The sequence below is a fragment of the Amphibalanus amphitrite genome, unplaced genomic scaffold, assembly GCF_019059575.1.
Source record: "Amphibalanus amphitrite isolate SeventyFive unplaced genomic scaffold, NRLGWU_Aamphi_draft 000341F_arrow, whole genome shotgun sequence".
NCBI lineage: Eukaryota > Metazoa > Arthropoda > Thecostraca > Balanomorpha > Balanidae > Amphibalanus > Amphibalanus amphitrite.
Window position 1 is genome coordinate 592095 of NW_024881836.1, and position 22427 is coordinate 614521.

Below are 22427 nucleotides of genomic sequence, written 5' to 3' on the forward strand. Positions count from 1 at the left end.
TTGCGGTCTTTTCGTGGTTTCATGCGTTCAGACATGGGATATGATGGTGCTCCCATGCATAAGGGTGGGTGTCAAGGTCATCGGAAGGTCAGGTCAGGTCATTGACCTTTGATGACCTCGGTTCACTTTTTCGAGCTTTACATGTTTCTTGGTTAGTTTTTGGAGCTAAATTCCAATTTAGCAGCCATTTGAACATTTACGAAGTAGTTTTGGTGCCTTCGAAACATGTTACGAAGCTGTCAGAGGCGGTTGCCACCCATTACGAATACCCGACAAAACCCTTACTGGTTGACCTGACCTGACCTGACCCGACCTGGCCAAAGACATGAAGACATCATCTATGATTATATTTAACGTAATATGCGTGATCAGCACCCCGAAAACTCCATAGCAGCCACCCTTTACGACGTTCTAACAGGTCCCGATTTTCCCGACATTTGGGTCATTGACCTGACCTGGAAGGTCAGCCGATGACCTAAGACCTTAAAGGAAATAGTTCACTTTCACGAAATTATTTTTTTTTGCAATGGATTTGTGATTTTTTATGTTCAAAATGATCAGCAAAGAAAATAAAACCTTTTTACAGCAAAAGATTATTTTCTATATTTTTGATATAGGAAGAACTTTTCAGTTTCTGTAAGGCACACGCGATCCAGTATGAAAAGAGCATGGGTCCCGAAAATTCTTGGAAACTAGAGAAATTATCGCGGCCACCGGCATTTGGGCGATCTGCTCGTGCTTTTGTTACTGGAGCGCCTCACTGGAGCGAATTTCTCTAGAGTTCTCGTAGATAATTTCTCTAGTTTCTGAAGAATTTTCGGGACCCATGCTCGTTTCATACTGGATGCGAATATATGCAAGGCACACATCCTCAACGCAAGACACATTTTTCGGGACGAGAAATAGAATATCTTTGCCTAGGGTGATCGTTGGGCTGTAAAAGCTCCTGATTTATGCTCGTCTCAGCCCAAGCTACGGAACTGCTATTCCAGTTCAAAACCCATGTTAAAATGTGAACTATTTCCTTTAAAATTGGGTATCATCGGCTTCTTCTCGTCACGGGCAACACGGTCGTTTCTCCGCGAAGCTCTAGCTCGATCAGGGGCCAAACGGCAAGGTCCCCCCTATACGTTCGCGGCTGAAAAAAAAACACCAATACGGGCGAGGGTTAATATACTTTCGCTTTGGGAAATTAAAGCAATAATGAGCAGTCAACTGACTACACGTTATAAGGGGCAGACGTAGATAACCCGCCAAGGCTCTGGTGTATGAGATATTGATACTTTATGAGGTAGATATGCATGCGTAAGATGGGCGGTCAGCCCGTTGCTAGCAGTTTGACTTTGCCCTACTACGCACCGGATTGATAAATGATAGGTACACTCTTAAATAGTTCACTTCATTCAGGGTAGTTCAATTGCAATGGGATCTGAGTTCTGACTGGTTGGCGTCAAACCTAGCCGGCAATTTTAGGGCAGCCACAGGAAGTAAGCTATCCTGGTTAAAAGTTTACATAACAGAAAGCGGCGTATTTAGAAAATCGCGAAGGGGGGCAAGGGTTAGGAGGGCGCCACCTCACCCAAGGAGGGCGCTATACGGTGACGAGATAGAAATCCGTAACGATCGCTCAGGAGGGGGGGGGGGCGTTTTTACCACGCCACCAGTTTTTTTTTGCGTGTGTAAGGAAAGCTGCGACGCACAGTGCTGCGAAACTTGATAGGTATTGGGTTAATCTCACAGTGGCAAAAAGGTTGCAAGTGATTGGCACATGCACTAAGTTCCTATTGCCAAAGTGTTCTTGAAATGCTGCGCCGAGGGTTTTCGAAAAAAAAACAAACACTTTCTCCGCTTCTTAAGCACATCTGATTTGTTCTCTGTTCAAAGCTCTTCTCACTCTTTTAGCAAAGTTGGTGGGGCAAAAATAAAGGTTGGTGGGACCTGCCACACCAACTGTGCAGGAAGCTCCGTCCATGGGTGACGGTGTAGAAAAAGTTAATTGGTGGCGGCATCCACACCATATTACCGTATCGGATTGATACCGGAGCACGAGATGCGTTAGTACAGGCTCACAACAAGAAGCAGCAGCGCAGCAACAAGCATCAGAAACATAAACCGAAACAGGACTGCTCCTCATGAGAGCGGGTTAGCCTCTTCGGGCTTCTCACCTAAATTACCTCAGACCAGCCCCTATAGCCTTCTAGTTCTCACAGACCCATGCAGTGCTTAGCACATAACACATAACCAATTTCAATCGCCGAAATTTCAAATGCTTGTTGTTGCGGCCGTGCCCATTAACTTCTTTATCATACCTAATCCCTGTACCTAAATGTCATAATTGTAAGATCAATCTGCTAAGACCAAGCCGGGTTTCATGCATATGTAGAGCGTAGAGTTTTGGTTTACTTCATTCATTGTGCTGAATGCACGCTCATCTGTGGCAGTTTCGACAGGCAAGGCATCAAATATGTGAAAGAGAGCGGCACGCTGGGAAACGTAGATAAATGAAGGGCAGCGATCAACAGCGGTCGCCAATAGGTAGAAGGGCTGCGATCGACAGGAAGGCACCAATGACTGAGAGGGCGGCGATCATCAGGTCCAGGAGAGCGCCAAATAGGAGGACCCCGATCAGCATTAAACAGGAAGGCGCCAAAAGACAGGAGAGCCCTGATAGACATTTGACAGGAGAGCACCAATAGGTAGGCTAGTGGCAAGCAGCAGCAGGGTGCCAATGGGTAGAAAGGCGGCAATTAACAGGAGGGCGCCAATAGGAAGGAGGGCCCCGGCCAACATTCACCTGGAAGGCGCCAGTAGGTGGGGGAGCACCGAAAAACAGAAGAATGTTAATTATCTGGAGGGCGGTGATCAGCAAGAGGGCACCAATGAGTAGGATGATGGCAATCAACAAAAGGTCACGAATGGGTAGAAGGGCGGCGATCAACAGGAGGGCGCCAAAAGGTAGGAGGGCGGCGATTAACAGGAGTTCACCAATGGGTAGAAGGGCGGCGATCAACAGGAGGGCGCCAATAGGACGGAGGGGCCCGATCGACAATCAACAGGAGAGTGCCACCAGGCAAGAGGGCGGCGAGGAACAGGAGAGCGCCAATAGATAGGAAGGTGGCGATCAACAAGAGGTCGCCAATAGGCAGAATGACTGCAATCAACAGCAGGTCGTCAATAGGTAGGAGGGCGATCATTAACAGGAAGTCGCCAATGGGCGCAAGGTTGACGATCAACAGGAGGGCGGCAATGGTGAGGAGGGCGTCTTCGCCCAAGAGGGTGACATTGAACAGGAGGGCGCCTGCATGAGTAGGGCTGCGATCAACAGGAAGGTACCAGTGGGTAGGATGGCGCGGTGATCAACAGAAGGGCGCCAGTGGGTAGGAGGGAACACGAGGGTGCCAAAAGGAAGGAGGGTTCCGATCAACACTCAACAAGAGGGAGCCACGGAGGGCGCCACATGGGTAGGAGGGCGGCGATCAACAAGAGGATGCCAGAACGGAGGACGGCGGCAATCAAAATTCTACAGGAGGGCGCAGTAGGTAGGAAGGTGCCGACCAGCCGAAAGGCGCCAACGGATAGCGGGGCGGCGACCTACAGGAGGGCGCCTTTGGGTAAGGGCGCCGATTTATAGGAGGCCGCCAATAGGTAGGAGTATTCCGATCAAAATGAGGGCGCCAATAGGTAGGACGGCTGCGATCAACAGGCTTAAATTGGCGACTACCACTACGATTAGAGCGCTACAGCCTACAAAGCGGTTGGAGGGAGCCGGAGGGCGCCCTCCAACCGCATTTTCCCTGTAAACATATTCGCGATTGGAGGGCGCCTTCAATCGCAAATGGTGCTGGGCATGGTCCAGTGGCCCCCCTGTCTACGCCCCTGGATAATAGATAGGTACGTACGTGAAATAATACAGCGTTATAGGGAGGGACGGATCATATTGGGAGGGCGGCGCCGACTGCTACAGGGTGTTTCACAATTACCGTTACAAGAGTTCCCACTCAATTTTGGTGCACTTAAAGGTGGTTTTTCTGAAAACACGACTATACACCATTGGAAAGAGCACATAATTCTGGTCCTGGTTAATTGCATTTTGAATGCCCTTTGGACAGATAATTGGTGTAGCAGATGAAAGACTGATCCAAATGAGGTCCGAGTCTGCGATTGTCTCGAATATCAGGATTAGAGCCTGTGTGATAAGCTTGTTGCTCGCGGACCTGTTTGAAGACGGCTGTACATGGCTGCGTGGTGTAGTCAACAGGTATCTATTACGCACCTCCTGTATGAATTTCAAGTCTTCAACGCACAGGCTTCAATGGCAATGACGTCATTTCCTACCTCGTGTCAGAAAGGTGACTTGCGTGCCGGCCGGCGAGCCGACCTGGCGGCTGGGATGTGTGGGTGGATTAACGCGTGCCCCCTGCGGCCCGCCGCGATGCGGATCGGGGCACTAGTGCATGAAACTCCGCAACAGCTGTCGGTCGCCAGGGGGCACACACATTCCGGGTCTTCCGGACTTCCGAGTCTTCCGGACTCAGAAACCCGCTTCAGTGATGGTCTGGGCGGCCGTCAGCCAGGCCAGCAAGTCGCCGTTGGTTTTTGTGCCCGAGGGCGTAAAAATCAACAAAGAAACCTACATCGAGACCATCCTTGAACAGACGCTGAAGCCGTGGGCCAAGAAGACGTACGGAGACAAGGGCTGGACTTTTCAGCAGGACGGCGCAACAAGCCACACCGCGCGCGTCACCCAACAGTGGTGCGAAGACAACTGCCCAGGCTTCATCACCAAGGACCAGTGGCCCCCATCATCTCCAGATCTGAATCCGATGGATTACACGATGTGGTCCGTGCTCGAGAAGGAAGCCTGCTCCAACACTGAAAGAAAAAAATACCACCCTAGTTAGTTTTTGGGTGGTGGTCATATTTTGAACAGCCTTTTACTTATGGTAAACCAGTTTACGATCCAAATACTAGGCCCAATATCAAAGGAATACTATGCAACTACCAATGCTCATCAAAATACCATGGTCTTAGTACGGTAATATTTTTTCATCATACTACCTTGAAACTAAAGCATAACTAAGAAGAAACCAAAGCTCTACTAACGCTAGTATTATCCTGGTACCGCCTACTAAGAAAAATACCACCCTAGTTAGTTTTCGAGTGGTGGTCATATTTTGAACAGCCTCTTACCTATGGTAAACTAACTTACGACCCAAATACTAGGCCTAATATGAATGTAAAACCATGTGAATACCAATGCCAGTAAAAATTACCATGGTATTAACACGGTAACTATATGTCGTCATACCATGCCCAAAAACCCACGTGATACTAGCACGAAACTAGGACTTTACTATCGTTAGCTACTCCCTGGTAATGCTTACTAATGACTTATCATGGTAAAACCATCCTTTTGTCATCTGGATACCAGCTTTGCTTTGCTGGCCAACCATCGTAAAACAATAGTTTACTATGTGACATTTATTGTGATATTACCAGTCGGTTAACAGGATCTTACTAGTCATCAACCAGCATGCTTCATATGCTGTGCTTTAGCCTATCCATGCCAAATTTGTTTATCATTACGACAGCCACTTACTGATGCACAACAGCATGCATGACAGTATCTACCTAGCAGTCGACAAAGCAGCTCTTCACTTTTCCAAAGCATCTACCTAGTAACCTACATGAAATATTTCACACATAAAAAGCATTTGGCCACAAACAAAGTTACGTCTGCACATAACCAAACAACGCGCATGAACAACAATTATTACAGTTCACTTTATCATCACAATGCAATCGGTCTCTTTTCACACAATCGTTGAATGTCGCCCTTCCAGCGATTTATCACGCAACACCTTCTCCAAGGGCATTGGTAGCCATATACCGAAGGTTCGAACTTCGAAAGCCAGCTCTGGAAAAGAGCAGGCATTGATATAAGATAAACCAATGGAAAGATTGATTGTGTGTGCTGCAGTGACACTCTATCTCCTACCCCTCCCACCTTGACTCGCAGTGTCCCGTGACCTAGCTCCCAGTTTGATGAAACAAGGATTTAAGATAAGTTGTTTTAAAAAAATGGCAGCATCTAATAGAACAGGGGATTTGTAGGGTGAGGAATTTAGCAAATTTGGGACATCAGGCCAGAGGCTGGTTCAGGTAAAATGCCCTATAATGAATTAATTGCCATGAGGTGCAGTGTTGAGTGTTGGCAATAATTCAAAAATTCTACTCTTAACCAGCGCCCCACTGGGGTATGTTCTGTAACGCACTCCACTGGGGGAGGCGGGGGCTATTTATAGAACCCCCCCCCCCCCCCGCTCCAACTCCGAAACTACTGGGCCGATTGTCAAAACTGAAACGGCGTCTGATAGCCCTGGAAAAACTGTCGAGCAAAACCTAATTTTATTGACCTCGAGATCACCGTTGACGTCACAGGTCAGATCAAAATAAAAATTAGCAACGTTTTGGCTTGTTAACCCTCCCCCGTATAGGGGGGGGGTCGAACGGACTCCCCCTCGGTTTTTCGCGAATACCTCGCGTAAAAAGCGGCCGACCGCAACGAAGCTTTCAGTACCCTCGAGTTATAATCAATTTTACACCTACCCTAAAAAATGTAATGGCCCTGACTAATGACCTTTGACCTGTGACCTACTTTTCGAGACCATGTTTGGCCGGAATCGCGATTCGGCGTATGTCGGCTCGCATTTGCCGCGCGTTTGCAGTCCTTTCGTGGTTTCAAGCGTTCAAACATGGGATATGATGCTGCTCCCATGCATTAGGGTGGATGTCAAGGTCACCAGAAGGTCAGGTCAGTTCATTGACCTTTGATGACCTCGGTTTACTTTTTCGAGTTTTATCAGCATCTTTCTAGGCTAGTTTTTTTAGCTGATTTCGAATTTAACAACCATATATGAACATTTACGAAGTAGTTTTGGTGCCTTCGTAACATGTTACGAAGCTGTCAGAGGCGGTTGCCACCTAGTGCACCTACTACGAATACCCGGCAAAACCCTTACTGGTTGACCTGACCTGACCTGACCCGACCTGGCCTAAATGCATGAAGACATCATCTATGATCATAGCTAACATGATATTCGTGATCAGTTCCCTAAAAAACCCAATAGCAGCCACGTTTTACGACGTTCTAACAGGTCCCAGTTTTCCCCACTTTTGGGTCATTGACCTGACCTGGAAGGTCAACCGATGACCTAGGACCGACGACCTAGGATAAAATTGGGTACCATCGGCTTTCTCTCGTCACGGGCAGCACGCTCGTTTTTTCCGCGAAGCTCTAGCTCAATCAGGGGCGAAACGGCAAGGAGGGGGTTCAACGGACCCCCCCTTAAACGTTCGTGGCTGGAAAAACACCAATACGGGCGAGGGTTAACCCCCACCCTACTGTGGGGAGGGCTATTCATAGCCCCTCTCGTGTTTACGCAATATCTTTAAAACCGCTGGACGTATCAAAACAAAGCTTTTAGGACCTTCGGCTGCATCAATTTATTTGACACCTTGTGCACTAATAAAATTTTCGTAGCTACTATAGATCGGCCGGAAATGACGCCAGAGTGACATCATGTTCGGCCGATTTTGATGCAAAGCATTGAACAACGGTAATCGCTCTCAAGATCTGAGTTTTAACCCGGCAAGCGGTGGGCCTCCCGGCTACCTTCCGCGCGGTGGGAGGGGGGGGGGGGGATTTTTGACCCCCCCCCCGAATCTCCGAAGCTACTATGACGGATCGTTAAAATTTAAATGGCGTTCGATAGCCTTGTTAAATTTGTCGAGGGAACTTCAATTTCATTGACCTCGGGGTCACCGATGACATCACAGGCCAAGTCAAAGATAAAATGTTTCACCGTTCACGGGTCTTTTAAGGAATGCGCTGCAACATCGAGTAAAGGGCATTTTGTCAAAAATCAGCGATAGGGCGTGAGTTGCCTATTATACGAGCATATGTTGCTATTGGAGGTCACTGATAATACCAGGTCCGATCACCAAGGGTCAGCACATGAACCTATCTTTACTAAGTAGGGTTGTGCGATGCATGTTTTATGGCCAATTTTTCATATTCGCCTCAATGGTGTTGGTTATAAGACCATCAGGGACGGTTTTTTTGGTCACTTTCTGGTGGAGGTCAGGTCAATGTCAGGTCAAAAAGGTCAAATTTCAGGTCAAAGTTGATAGTTTCGCATAAAATTGGTATTGATTCGATGCCACTCGTCACGGCGAGTCTAATGGTGGTCTTTGTTTTGCGCTTTGTGGTCTAGAATTGCCAAAATCGAGTTTGAAAATTTGACGTCATTAATTTTGAACAGTTTTTTTTTGTTATAACTTGGCAAAAAGGAGTTATCGATCTAATACTTGGAATGTGAATAGAAGTCCATAGTGGCTATTACATATATTCCGTTTGTTTCGAAAATCGAAAAACTTTTGGGATTTTTTGGCTATTATATCTATTTCTTTTTATTTTTGGGGTCAACTTCAAAAACAAAATCGAGAGAACAGTATAGTAGCCCTGGTAATTCTACACATTTCATGTCTTGAACATTTTTATGCATAATCAAATTTATAGACCTGACAGCTCTTCCCGCGAAGCTTTTTTTTTTGGTCGACAATGGCAGAAATGACGTCACTCCGACGTAGCGGCCAACTTATCATAGCCTTTGGAAAAAAAAAATTGGTCACAATGTGCAAAAGGGTACTGAAAGTTTGGTGAAGATCGGCGCAGCGGTTCTGGAGATATATCGAAAAAAAAAACTAAAGATGGATGCAAAAAATGCCCCCCCCCCCCCCACCGCCTTGAGGGTTAAGCTAGATCCTTTTTTTGCATGGGTGGACTCTACAGGGCTACCAAACTGATTTCGGACTTTCGAAATGTTGAATATTTTGAAAATTATAAATATAAAAACTCAGAAATTGTATTTTTTATTTTTTTACATATACGTTTCTGAATGAAAAAAAGCAGAATATGACCACGTTTCCATGGGCATCACTGATCCGGATCAGTAAAAATGGATTAGCTAATCCAGTATAGTTAGACAATATATGAAAATGAAAATAAGGGATTAACTGATTATATAAGCCTAATCCACTTGGAATTATATCATGTAACGAAGAGTTCGAGAAATATAATACGATTTAAGTTTGCTGATCCGGATCAGTGATGCCCATGGAAACGGGGTCTATGTGTGTTTGAACACATATGCGTTGAATATATGTGAACTTCATCTGACAAACACCTTTTTTGTTGAAAAATGTCAACTTCAAAATTTGACCATTTTTGACCTAAAGTGACCTGACCTGACCTCAGCTATATTCAGCTAAAATGGCCTAAACTGACACATACAACACTGATTTCGATATATATGGCCTACATGAACCATAAAACATGTCTCACGTCACCGATGCACGATATAAAGCTTTCGTGACCTGGGATGAGATGGCCTTGACCTGAAAAATTCGAAGTACAAGTTCGGTACCCTCAGGTTATGTTACGCATATATTCACGAGTGTGCAAACAAAAAATGAGCCTGATCTGATTTGTTGGCCGGCGCCCAGAGTGCCAAGACGCTGATATTTTTACTTTGACCTGACCTGTGACGTCATCGATGACCTCGAGGTCAATGACATTAAGCTTCGCTCAACAATATTTCCAGGGCTACCAGGGGCCGTTTGAATTTTGACAATCGGCCCAGTAGTTTCGGAGTTAGGAGCCCCCCCCCCCCCACTGTAACGTGCTGTAACGTGCTGTGGGGCGCGTTAGAGCACATACCCCAGTGAGGCGTGGGTTAACAAATAAAAAAACACGTTGATTTCCGACGCTGGGAAATGCCCGCAATGATACCCACCCCACCACCCTCCCCCTACCCGGTCCAACAGGGTCTCAAGGAAATTCAACAACATGAACCGAAACAAAGGCTGCGATCTTTGCTGGAAATGGCACTCGTGAGATAAGTATTATTATGCTGAAGATACAACGACTTACTTGTTATTTCCGAGTATCCTCCACCGTCAGCTACGCTAACCACCCACACAATCACCGTTCAAATATTTAAAACCACGGAGCACCTTCACAACGCCGGCGCGCGGCCGGAACTGACATGGCGGCGCCGCTGCAGCAGAGTCAGACGCACGTGGATTGTTAGTAAGGGTGTAGTGTTGTCATGGTGTTGCCATGGTATACCTTACCATAGCAGCAGAAGCACACCCAGGGAACTGTTGCAAGAAATTTCTGGCCTTTCGTCCATAAAACTATTAATTGCTCAGGGTCTCAGCTAGTCCTTGGATGACGCTCCTTCCAACATATCAAAAATTGGCAAACACCTCTATGGAAAGGAGGAGACTTGATCGCCGAATTCACCTGCTGGATCCGCCCGTGGAAAGGTTGATTTTACTATGGTAGGGAATATTAGCTTACGAGGGTATCTACTAGCCTCAGGTGGTTACCACCTTGTAAACTGGGGTACAAAACCACCCCTGATAAACGTAACCATGGTAATATCAACATGTCAAGGCAGGATAGTATTCAGCACCATAGTAGGCTGGTAGAAATATGATGGTAGGCTGATGGTAAAATTTACCAAAGCTAGTAACTTAGTAAATTGATGGTAAAAACTTTTTTCAGTGAAACCGCACAAGAAGATCGACGATCTCAAGCGATCTCTGATCAGCGCCTGGCAGACGATCCCCGACGCGGTTGTGCGTGCCGCAGTCCGTGACTTCAGGAGACGGTTGGCTGCCGCTGTGAAGGCTGGAGGCGGCCACTTCGAGTAGGACTTAAGGATGTTGGCCTCTGTGGTTTTGGGTGCATATGGTGCAATTTTGGCGCAAATAAAGTCATTATGCCCAGAGATATTGAGCTTTGATCTTGTAACGTTAATTGTGAAACACCCTGTAGATAGAGCATTGTGGGGAGGGGCGGCTTATTGAGGGCGGCGGGAAGTTGTGGCGAGGGCAGCACATAGAGAGCGCCGAGGTACTCTGGGGAGGGGCGGCAAGTCATCTGGGGAGGGTGGCACAGACGGCGATAGAGCATTGTGCGGAAGGGCGGCACATTGAGGACGGTGGGGTTCTGTAAGGGGCGGCACAGAGAGCTCCGAGGAAATTGAGGGAGAGTCGGTGCGAAGGGGCGGCAGGGCATCTGGGAGGGGCGCCATGTACGAGTATAGAGGTTAGGTATTTTAGTGAGGAACGGCACGTTGAGGTCAGGCGTATAGTGGACCGAGCAGTGCCGTTTCTTTTGTTTCGTTTTGAAGTCCCTAAACTAAATCCCCCAATTGCAGACTTCCTCTACCAGGGGCGGCATTTCAGCATCCCAAAAACGGGCTGGAATTTCCAGCGTTCCAGCGCGGTGGTTACGCCCATGTAATTTTAAAGCGATTTAAGGTCGGATTCGGATACACTGGACAATTCTGCGTAGAAAGGATATAAAGAAAGTGGAAATCAAAATACTCGTATTTGTCACTTATGTCGTGCTAGGATCGCAAAAGTCCCCACGGTGCGATGGCGGCGGCGGGCGGGGTGCAGACAAACGGCAAACGGCGGGCAGGGCGCGGTCTGAGAGTGGAGTTATCGGCCGGCAAATAGTCTGAGAGGCGACGACAGCATACCTTAGCATCTGCTCCGGAGGAGCGCAATGCACTTGGCAATGACCAAGTATTGCAGACGTTCTATTTGTTTATTAGGGTCTTTATACACCCCGCCAACCGCTGAGATCCTGTCATTGTGCTAACTAAGCAGTCAGCTGTAGCATCTTCGCACAAGCCTCGTTCTGTCGCCTCGTTATTCCACATGCCATGTCACGTTTCCTCGTCACATCAGATCAGCGGACAGCAGATGAAAGCCACCGCGCGCCACCGCTCCCGTTCCATTGACGTTCAAACGGCTCCTGACGCTGCATCAATCCTCGATAATCCATCTAATCCATCCCAGTTCGATCCGCACCACCACTGCCACCGCGTCCTGTCGACCAATTTGTCCGCGCCGGTGTGCAATTGGCGGCCTTTGATCCGGCGGCGTCGGGGCGCGGTGGGAAGATGGGAGACTGCGGTCGGTGGGCGCCGCGCCGCTCCCACCACCCGAACACAGCAGTGCAGCCCTCCGCCGGCCAATGGTCGGCGATTAGCGCCGCTCGAGGAGGCGGCGAACCTGCAGTGGGCGAGGCCGCCGGACGGACGCAGCCCCGGGCGGTGGGGTGCAGGTTCTGACGGACAAGGGCAGAACTGGGAGCTCCAACGACCTCGGTGCTTCTGGGAAGCAGCTGTGTGCAGTGGGCTTTACGCACGGATGGCACGGAAGATCCGGCAGAGGCCGAGCTAGTGGAAGGGAGGGACCGCGCAGCTGTGAAAAGAGGAAACCTCCCTCCCTTACTCTTTAGTGCATGCATGTGAAGCAAGTAACACTGGCCAAGTCTTCCCATTTTTTTTTAACAACCCAAACACATGAGTCCATCGGTGGCAGCCATCCAAATAATGCAGCACTACAATGTGTCAGTGTGCACCTTAACCCGCGCCCTGGTGGGGTCTGTTTATAACGCGACCTGGTGGGGGGGGGGGCTATTTTTTGCCCCCCCCCTCGTATCTCCGAAACTACTGGACGGATCCGCAAAAAAAATTCAAACGGCGTTCGAAAAGCCTGTCAAATTTGTCGAAGAAAACCAAATTTTATTGACCTCAGGGTCACCGATGACGTCACAGGTCAGGTCAAAGATGAAATGTTTCACCGTTCACGGGTCTTCTAGGGAATGCGCTATAACACCGAGGAAAACGCATTTTGTCGAGAATCAGCGATAGGGCGTCAGTTGCCTAGTAGATATGTTGCTGTTAGAGGTCACTGGTCATACCAGGTCAGGTCACAGGTCAGGTCACCGAAGGTCACCAAGGGTCACCACATGAACCCAACTTTACTAAGGTTGTGCGATGCATGTTTTATGGCCAGTTTTTCATTTCCAACTCAATGGTGTTGGTTATTAGACCATCAGGTACGGTTTAGGTCACTTTCTGGTGGAGGTCAGGTCAAGGTCAGGTCAAAAAAGGTCAAATTTCAAAGTTGATATTTTTGCATAAAATGGGTATTGATTCGATGCAGCTCGTCACGGGGAGTCTAATGGTGGTCTTTGTTTTGCGCTACGAGGTCTAGAATTGCTGAAAATTGAGTTTGAAAATTTGACGTCATCAATTTTGAACAGTTTTTTCGCTATAACCTGGCCAAAAAAAAGAGGTATCGATCTCAAATTTGGTATGTAGATAGAAGGCGGTAGGGACTATCACATATATTCCGTTTTTTTGAAATTCAAAAAACTTTTTTGATTTTTCGGCTATTATATTCAAAAAATTTATTTTTTGATTTTTGGGGGTCAAAATCCAAAAGTTTAAAAAATTCGAGATAGCAGTTTTGTAGCCCTGTCCATTTTACAGCTTTTATGTCTGTATCATTTTTCTGTATTTGCAAAGCTATAGGCCTGACAGCTCTTCCCGCGAAACCCTTTTTTGGGTCGAAAACGGCAGAACACGACGTCACTCTGACGTCATTTCCAGCCAACCTATCATAGCCTTTGGAAAAATTTTTGGTCACAATGTGTAAAATTGATGTCCGGGAGGGTACTGAAAGTTTGGTGACGATCGGCGCAGTGGTTCTGGAGATATATCGAAAAGTCTTGAGGGGGGGCAAAAAATAGCCCCCCCCCCCACCAGGTCGCGGGTTAACAAACGACCTCAATACATTATTTGCATTGGCCCGTCATCTCATGGTCATGAAAAAGGAATTGGAAAGGCCGATTGCTCGATTGACGGACCACGAATGTCACTGATTGATCGATTAAGCATTTTAAAGCACCATCCTCTACGTGTGAATCATACGGCGCTGATCATGAATCTTTTGAAACCGGCAATAGCGTTCTATTCGGATCATGCTGTTAGTGGCGGCGAATTCCGCACAAATATGGGTCTAATCCCAGTCCGCACGATGATTGGCAAACAACACGCGATCGGCCAATACAATCCACTAATGTCAGATATTAGACAGACGCTCAGTGTTCCAGACGAGTGATTGACGCGTATCTCACTGCGTGGTTTCGGTGGGTTTTCCAGCGTTGATGGTGCACGCTGGACCCGGTCCTTAGCCATGCATGACTGGATCTCGACGAGAATAGCTGGGAGCCATTCGCTGCAGAGGATACCGTCCTCTGGTTGCAGCCGTTTATAACACACATCGCCTCTTTGGATGATAATGCTAGAATTTCTGTGGCTAACTATACCAATGAAGTGGTTACCAGAGCCTATACACCCATGCTGCACCCATGAATATGCACATGGATTAGGTACCTATCATTATGAACTACCAGTAAAGCCCTTCAACACTCTCCTCGTGGCTCGATGTGTAGCGTCTACAATGTGTAGATTAGGCAATAGGTATGGCACCAAATGTTCAGTCTTCTCGATTTCACTGCTTCAGAGACCCTCCGCATATCAGTCGTTCATTGAAGCCCCCATCTTGCGGACCGCCGAGAGCTGTTCGGCAGATAACTGAGTCACGTCTCTCCCCTCCGTAAGGGTGTAACAGAAGCCGCCGGCCGCCCCGCCGGGATGACTCGGCACGATTTAACGAGGTGACGGGGCGCGGTGCAGCGGAAGGCAATACCTGCTTTGTGCCTACCTTATACCTACCTCCCGTCTGCCGCCCCGGCCCCGTGCTCTGTGATCTCTGTGCAGGGCGCAGGGATCATCATCAAAGAGAGGCCGCCGACCTAAAGGGACCTAATCTGGCGTAAGGGTTGACCGGCGAAGGGAGACGTAAACGGTGGAGGGAATATGGGCCGCGTGGAGGCAGAGCTGGAGGGCCGGGGAACTGGTCGAGTTTCCAGAAAGAAGGGGAATTCCGAAACACTGCTTTCAGGTGTATGTGCTGTATGCTACAGCTACGGCATCAGCTGAACTTGAGCAAGAAGACCAGAGTGGTTTCCTTTTGGGGAAGAAAAGGCACAACGAATGTAACATTAGCACCTATCGTGTACTTAGTAATTGATAAGCACGTGTAAGTTTTTTATCGTGGATACGCGGAACCGAAGGTTCAGCTACTGATTCCGTAAGCATTACGAATTAAAAACCACGTCCTGCAGTACGGCGGCCGGCTAATTTGGGCCCATGCTAGAGTACCTACTCATCGAGCCTCCCAGTGAAGTGCCACCGAGCCCGTCTCCTTACAGCGCTGCCCCGTCCGCCGCACCGCTCAGAGAGGCCGGTGATAATACCTCGGAGGATTACGCCAGCACAGCTTCCGTGCAACGTGTAATCTTGTGACAATGGGCGACTGAGTGGCGTAGAAAGTTGTCATTTAGCGCCGTAGAAGAAGCAGCTCCTGTTTTTTATTCGTGTGGTATTAAACGCACGCCTTGATTGGTTCAAGCATAGACCTCTACAGGTATGTAGAGGTCTATGGTTCAAGTATTCAACATCGTATTCCCATATTATCGAATATCACTAACCTAGCACCAAGTAATTTATTGTAGTGGCTAAATTTAAAAAAAATGATACGGGAAAATCGCAAACAAGGCATTTATTACATTCAAACATGTGCACTATACAGATGTCGCTCGAAACGACAGCAACGGTATTTTGGCAAATTAATTCAAACGGACCACAGTGCAGACTGTCCCAATAATGCACGACCTCAAAAGTCATGACAAGCGGTGCTCGGTGACGCGAACGTGACAAACTTTCATAGTTCATGGAGTCGAAAATGCGATAAGACAATCACCGGAACACCACATCAAAGTGAACTTATTCAATGGCAGTGGAAAGGGAAAATCTCATAAATATCCCCAAGGATATTCCACATTTTACGAAGCTTTACAATGTTCTACGAGGTCTACATTTCATGAAGGCGATGACTAACGCATAACCAAGGCAGACATCTTACAACGATGCCACAGAATGCCCGACGCAGCGTAAAACTATCTACACGCATTCACATGTTATTATGCCGAGATACCATTGACAAAGGCACACGATGAAACTTTGAAGGGGAACAGCATCCAGTTCGAGACACCAGAATGAAGGTTAGTCCTAAGAACCTGCGCTAGAATGCCAGACACGTATATTGGAAGCAGATCCTTGTTATTTGCATAAGTGTAGGCGGCACCCATAGAAACTGTACAGTTAAATGCAACGGGCCATGTGCTATCAGTCCTCAGCATTTCAGATTCGTTAACACAACGAAACACATCTGACGCGTACACAATACAGCATGGAGCTCAATCCTCGCAATGCGCCAAACAAAGGAGAGCTGGCGCCGAACACCGGGGCAGAAATGGCGCCCGTTACTAAAGCCACGCCACGCGCCGAAGCTGGCTGCTGGGGCGCCAAACACATCCCTGCGCACCACAGTCCTCTCACACACGGCTCTGAGCCGCGGCCGGCGCGACACCGCCGCTACATTTCCAGCGGATACTCATCTGCCGGTAGCTCGCAGTCGTGGAACCTGCGGCTCTTCTTCGCCGTGAACATGAGTCGCATGGTGGAGAGTTTGCGGCCCGACAGCGGGTACGGGCGCGCCTCGCTGAACCCGAGGCCGGCGCTGACTGCCGCCAGCAGGCGACCTGCCGGCTTCGGTCGGCTGCAGTAGAGCGCCGGCTCGCCGGGGTACCAGACCAGCGCCGTGGCCGTGACGGGCGTGTGCCGGCGCGCGCTCTTGAGCCCCTGCAGCTGGTGCCGGCTGAAGAGCACCACCCAGACGGCCTCCTGCAGGCGGTCCACCAGTGCGTCGGCCGTGCCGTCCAGCGCGTGCTCGATGTGGCGCGCGATCTTGCGCCGTCCGCGCGGCGATGTCACCACCGCCTGGCCGTGCAGAGCGAACGTGTACCAGGAGGCGCGCTCGCTGGCGGCGCGCAGCTGGCAGAACATGGCCTCCTTCAGCAGCTGGATCATACGCTCCGTATCCATGGTATTCACCTTGTCCATGACGGCGCGGCCCATGTCGCGCATGTCCAGGTGTTTGGGCACGCGCAGCTCGGCGCGCGTCAGGAACTCGCGCTGCAGCGGCGAGGAGAGCACCCGTTTGATGAGCCGCTCCAGACGGATGGTGAGAAGGCCGGTGCTGAGGATACGCTCCTCGGCATCCGAATGCACGCTGGCGTCCTCAGCCTCGTCAGAGGACATGGCGGCGACGTTGACTGGGGGGTCGTCTCAGCTAGCAACGCTGACTGGGGGGTCGTCTCAGCTAGCGCCCCTGACCGGTGATTCTCCTTAGCTAGCGCCGTACGGCAGTGAACTTTCGAACACCACCACCCAGCGGAGTCTTCTCAGCTACCACCGCACGGCAGTCTCGCGAATACCGCCGTCTCCCGGACAATCTTCCTAGCTACGCCGTACGGCAGTCACCTGTCCGGAGAATCTTCTCGGCTAGCGCCGCACAGCAGTCACCTGTTGAACATTGCCACTCAGAACACCACATGGAACAGGGACGATCGGGCCGCTGGGTAGGTAGGAACTAAAAGGAATACTAACCCTTCACTGATAATATATCCCTGTAACATTCCTTCTCACCAACCTGTTTGATAATCCTGTTTTAGATTCAAGGTCCATAATGGGAGGGTAAAAACTAACGGTCTTGAAATGTGTTCATGAAAATATGATGTATGTAAGTTCTTTTTCATGGTCGCAGCATCTTTTTCTTTTCTTTAACTTTCGGTTCTTTTTAATGCAAAAATAAATATTTTGGTCCCCTTTCCTTTGTTCGGTAACGCCCTTGGTAAATGTTGTCCACTACTTTTCCACAGCAACGGCGTGTAACCGGCCTTTTGGTTAGGTAAAGTGTCGGAATGTCAAACACTTTATAACAGTGTACAGGGTGTTGCACGAAATGAAAAAGTTGCATGTATGAAAAAGTTTTTAGGCGCAGTTAACATCAGGTATATGTATCTCAGTTGTATGGTTAAAACGTTTCAGTCGTGTCCGACTTGTGCTAATGATCCTTCACAGAAGATCGGTATCGGCATGACCAATACGACCTTCGGAGATTAAAAATGAATTGCCCCAGCCTACAGGCACCACCGGTAATATACCTACTTCGATGTCTAGCCTACCTCCACTACTATAACTCCGCAATAACGACACTGTTCCCATGGAGCCAGCGACAGTCCTCGTGATAGCCGATCTACATTTGCTCGCTTCTGCAGAACTCCACCAGTTCCACCGCCGAGAAACCTGTCCGTCGGAAAAAGTCACCGGTCGATGTCACCCGGCTCCCGTGTTCTCCAGTCACGGTGCTGGCAAAACGTGTGTTCGCCGATGGAGGGTGCGCCGGCGGACACTCCGATCTCAGCAGACAGTGGTGGGAGTCGGAGCCTACGCCTAGAGGCACTCAGCGGGGCGGAGACACAGTGAGACACAGAGAGACAGCGAGACAGCGAGACAGCAAGAAAGCGAGACAGCGGAGCCCTTGTGGACGAGGCGGGCGGCCGTTGGGGAACTCGGCGTATCGTTTGAGAGTCGGCGCTCGCCACGGGAGGGTGACGCCTGACCTTGTGACCCGACAGAAAGAACTGTGACCCCGGCTGCGACGACCGACAGACCTGTGACCCTATGACCTCACAGGCAAAGCAGTGACCACCGACAGAGCCGTTCGCCCGGCTGTGACGGTTGTTTGACCCGCGACACCGATGACCTGCCCGCCGGCTCTTGACTCCACCAGTCGTTCGCCAGCCAATGGTAGACGATCGAAAGTCGAAACCCACCGACACAGCTGCCGCACCTCACGGTGTGCTGTGGCCTTTAATTGTAACGTCACGACCCTTCCAACATGTGGCATGACACGTAAGATAAGGATAACGAGACGGCGATAACAACGCCATGGAGGGCCAGAATCAGATAAACCGGTCGAACCAAACTGTTTTCAAATCATTCAGATTTTCAACAGCTTTTAGTCTAAAGGTTCCTGGAAAGTCAGATCCAATAGCCTAACGTAGGGAGCGAAACTTCGTTCGAAGTTGGCAGCGGCGTCCGTTCATGCCGATTGACGGTAAAACCATACACCGGTATTAATCCTCAAGATACGACGGCCAAAGCGAACAGACAACGCCAGACCGATGACAATCGTCTCCCGGCGCCACGCAGCAGCCGAGAGGAGCGCTGTTCGCTGCCGTGCTGAGCGCCAGGTGCTCCCCGCTCTCGGCGTACACGTCACTGTGCGAGCGGCGCGGAGTCACGCTGGGTACCGGCCGGCCCGCGGGAGCAGCCGTGGTACGCCCGAGGGGGAGTCCGTGGGAGCAGCAGTGGCCGACGCAAGGGGGAGAGGGCGAGAGCCGAGAGAGGAGAGAGGGCTGTGGGCGTACTAGGGGCGCCTTTGGACAGTACCTGGCAGCGGTGATATGGCGGCCTCCGGAGGCGTCCTTCCTCGCTCCCCTCGATAGCAAAATCGGCAGACGAAACTTTCACAACTTTGAACCACGAGTGACGGGCACCACTCCACCGGTCCAAGCTCGCATCGACACCACCGGCCACCGGCACCAATCTAGTGGTGAAACACCACACACCTGCACCACAGCTCACCTACGATCCCCTCTTGGCACCACGCTCGACTCGTTTGCGCGGCCTCAAGACGCCGGCCGACGACGCCTGCCGCCAGCGCCCCTAGCGGCAGCCGGTGAAAGCAGGCGCGGCTGTCGACTGGACAGGCCCGCTGTGAAGACAGCAGCGGCAGCGGCGGGCCCGGCGGCCGGTGTCAGTAACCTTGACTGGTTCAAATGAGCGCGGCCGGCGCGAGTCGTGCCGTGCGTGGGATCAGGTAGCCGGCGTCCCGTCCCGGCCGGTCGGACTGGGGTCGGTCGGTCGGTCGGACCGCACCCCTGTCTTTACAGTCGATGATTCATCGGTCAGCCTGCGGTAGGCTGACCGCCAACGCCCATGGCTGCTGTTCAGCAATCGCGCTTTCTTGCCAGACGTTTGGTCGACACCAACAGGCACTAGATGAAAACGATGTGATTATCGTCTTTTTGATATATCTACATTTTCCCGTGATTTTAAGTGATGGGCTGGGTTCGAGTCGCTCCGGCGCTCGATATCAGACTTCTGGCGGGGACGGTCTGCGGTTGATGGGGGGGGGGGGGGCAGCTGCGGCCAGCTGCTGTTAGTGAGTGCTTGGCTTTGTGGGTACACTTATTATTGGCATCTGAATTTCCTGGCTTCCATAATTTATGGATCGGCCAGGAATCCGCGGGGCAGCTCTGCCCTACAAGCGCAGCTCAGCACGACTACAGCATCGCCAGTCCGTCCATTCAAACGTCCGAACTAAATTTATGTCAACAACGCAAGCTCGAACCAAGAAAACATCTTGTATCTTATGTCTTATGTGTGGTAATCTAAACAACGCCAAGTGACTGCTATGGATTCAGGCTCTTAAGTAGCATATGGAGCATGGATCATTTCGTGTTTCGGTTAGATTATAGACTAACGACACCAAAGCGCGGGTTAATTAGACCTCATGAACTTAACCCGCGCCCTCGTCGGAGTCTCGGCAAACTTCGCCGTGGTGATGGGAAATGGCCACAACAATTACCTCAGAAATTTAGGAAGACGCGACAAAACGTTCGATGACTCATGCCGAGTACTTTCGAAAGTATCGACGTCAAATGCTCGCTCAGGTCAATACCGAAGTCAATGTAGACCGTCTAATCAACATTCACGGCTTAGCAATGGTAGCCAACAATGTTCGATGCCGTTGTTCGTGAAAAAAAACTACAAAAGTGCAGAAAGGAAACCGATCGATCATTGCTCATTCAGGATAATGCCGAAAGAGCTGACTTCAGGTTGATAACTTTGTATACAGACGGCAAATAAGAAAAAATATTGACCTGGTGACCTGAACTGAGGGCTGAAGTGACCTTGAGCCAAAATGTTATCAATGAATACGGGGTTTGTCTTTTAACCCGCGCCCGGCTGAGGCTCCTGGATTTCCACGCCCACCGGGGGGGGGGGGGGGAGTGAGTGTTTAAACCCAAACCCCACTCCTGTGCAGCATATGTCATGATTATCCATTGAGGGGAAATCACCCAGCCCAACCATATCTGACCCAACCCAGTCTTTATTAGGCATTAAGTAGGTGTAGGGTTGAGTTAGGTCAGGTTAGGTGGGGCTTAGTTGTGTTAGATCCAGTAATTTCAGTATTACCAAAAAAAACCTACTTAACAACTAAATCAGTTTTAACACCTAATATCTACAGAGGTACTTTACTAGGGGATGACTTTCAATGAGAGACTGCTACTGCCACTGACTGCTACTGCAAGATCACCAGTCCTCTCAATAGCCAATAGTCAATAGTGATAACAAGTTATTGGTACCTGTTGAAACCCCCCCTCCCAAAAAAACTCACCAATTAGATGCTGAAAGTGCAAGGAAGCTGATAGCATGCTGATCCAAAATAGCAAATGAACAGTAGGTACATTGAAGTTATGACTTTTATGTTTTTATGTCTAACATTCATCCCAATCCAAGATTTGTTTATTGTTCTAAGCGGTCAAATAATAAGGGAGCTAGAATATCATGATCAAAGACCAGTGAAGCAGCAAATTTCTTTCAAACGATACTCACAATATTAATGATGCAGAGAGGATAAAATCAAAAAGAAATATGACAATACATAGGACAAGCACCCTACACAAGCTGGCATTATGATTAGTAGCGGTGCAAACTGTTGGGCATCAGTAAAGCTGGCATCACCATTGGCAGTAGGCATAAGCAAACTCCAGTTTGAACTGTTGTTTATGTAAAACAAAGATAATTGAAAATAGAGGAGAATATTTCGAAATGGGATTCAAGATACCAGGTTACTAATTACCTGAAAAAAAAACAATTTTCAAACAAACAATGTAAAAAATATGGACTCCAAGCTCAAACTAAGGAGAAATCACATCTCAATCTCGATCTATAGGTACTGTTGAGACAAACCAGATAGCAGGTACGTGGTAATTTTTATGTATTTGCTCAGTTTGAAGAAGCCACAGCGCAGAGGAACTAATACTGGAAGCTGGCCCACAGGTCAGCTGGATGATTCATCTGCTGTACAGGATGAGAGTGCAGGCAGAAATCAGTGAAGCAGCAGGACATCCTTAAGCCCATCCTTCTATGACCATCCCTCGATTTTCTGGCTCCTGTGACGTAGTGTTAAAGTGTGACTGATGAAAGGCTAAGCATTGCATCCACTGGATGGAGCCGACCACACAAGAAGAAGCTAATCAGTTTGAAGAGTTGAAGTAACGAAAACATTCAGTTGCCAAACAATTCAAATTGCTATTTTCTCGATCATATACCAATAAAATCCGACAAAGCCACTTACCATCCGCGTAAAGTTGGCGGCGTCACATTTGAAGTGAATGTCGCTATTGCGTCTTATTTGTAGCTTCTGTATAGCTGAAGGATTTTCTTTAA

At 49.1% G+C, this 22427-nt stretch overlaps 2 protein-coding genes across 5 annotated transcripts in view; both read right to left on the reverse strand.

Moving 5' to 3' along the window:
* LOC122389009 (vang-like protein 2-B) overlaps positions 1-19820 on the reverse strand; it is a 45151-nt gene extending 25331 nt beyond the window's left edge. Inside the window, exon 1 of the mRNA XM_043380669.1 lies at positions 19359-19820. The gene's annotated coding sequence lies outside the window, so the exon portion shown is untranslated. The remainder of the gene's footprint in view (positions 1-19358) is intronic.
* LOC122389010 lies at positions 15547-22422 on the reverse strand. 4 transcript variants are annotated; one of them, XM_043380673.1, is made up of 2 exons: positions 22336-22422; positions 15547-17426 (listed from the first exon to the last, which is right to left on the reverse strand). In XM_043380673.1, exon 2 carries the CDS (start codon positions 17160-17162, stop codon positions 16437-16439), a length of 726 nt encoding a protein of 241 aa, XP_043236608.1. In that variant the 5' UTR covers positions 17163-17426; positions 22336-22422; the 3' UTR covers positions 15547-16436. The 4 variants fall into 4 exon arrangements, with proteins under 4 accessions (XP_043236608.1, XP_043236605.1, XP_043236607.1 ...); XM_043380670.1 differs by having other exon boundaries at positions 22310-22344; XM_043380672.1 differs by lacking the exon at positions 22336-22422 and adding an exon at positions 21373-21532.
* Between the last annotated feature and the right edge of the window lie 5 nt (positions 22423-22427).

What these genes read in the sequence shown, in the direction of transcription:
- LOC122389010 (XM_043380673.1), bottom strand. Translation starts at nt 17,162, where the DNA reads ATGTCCTCTGACGAGGCTGAGGACGCCAGCGTGCATTCGGATGCCGAG.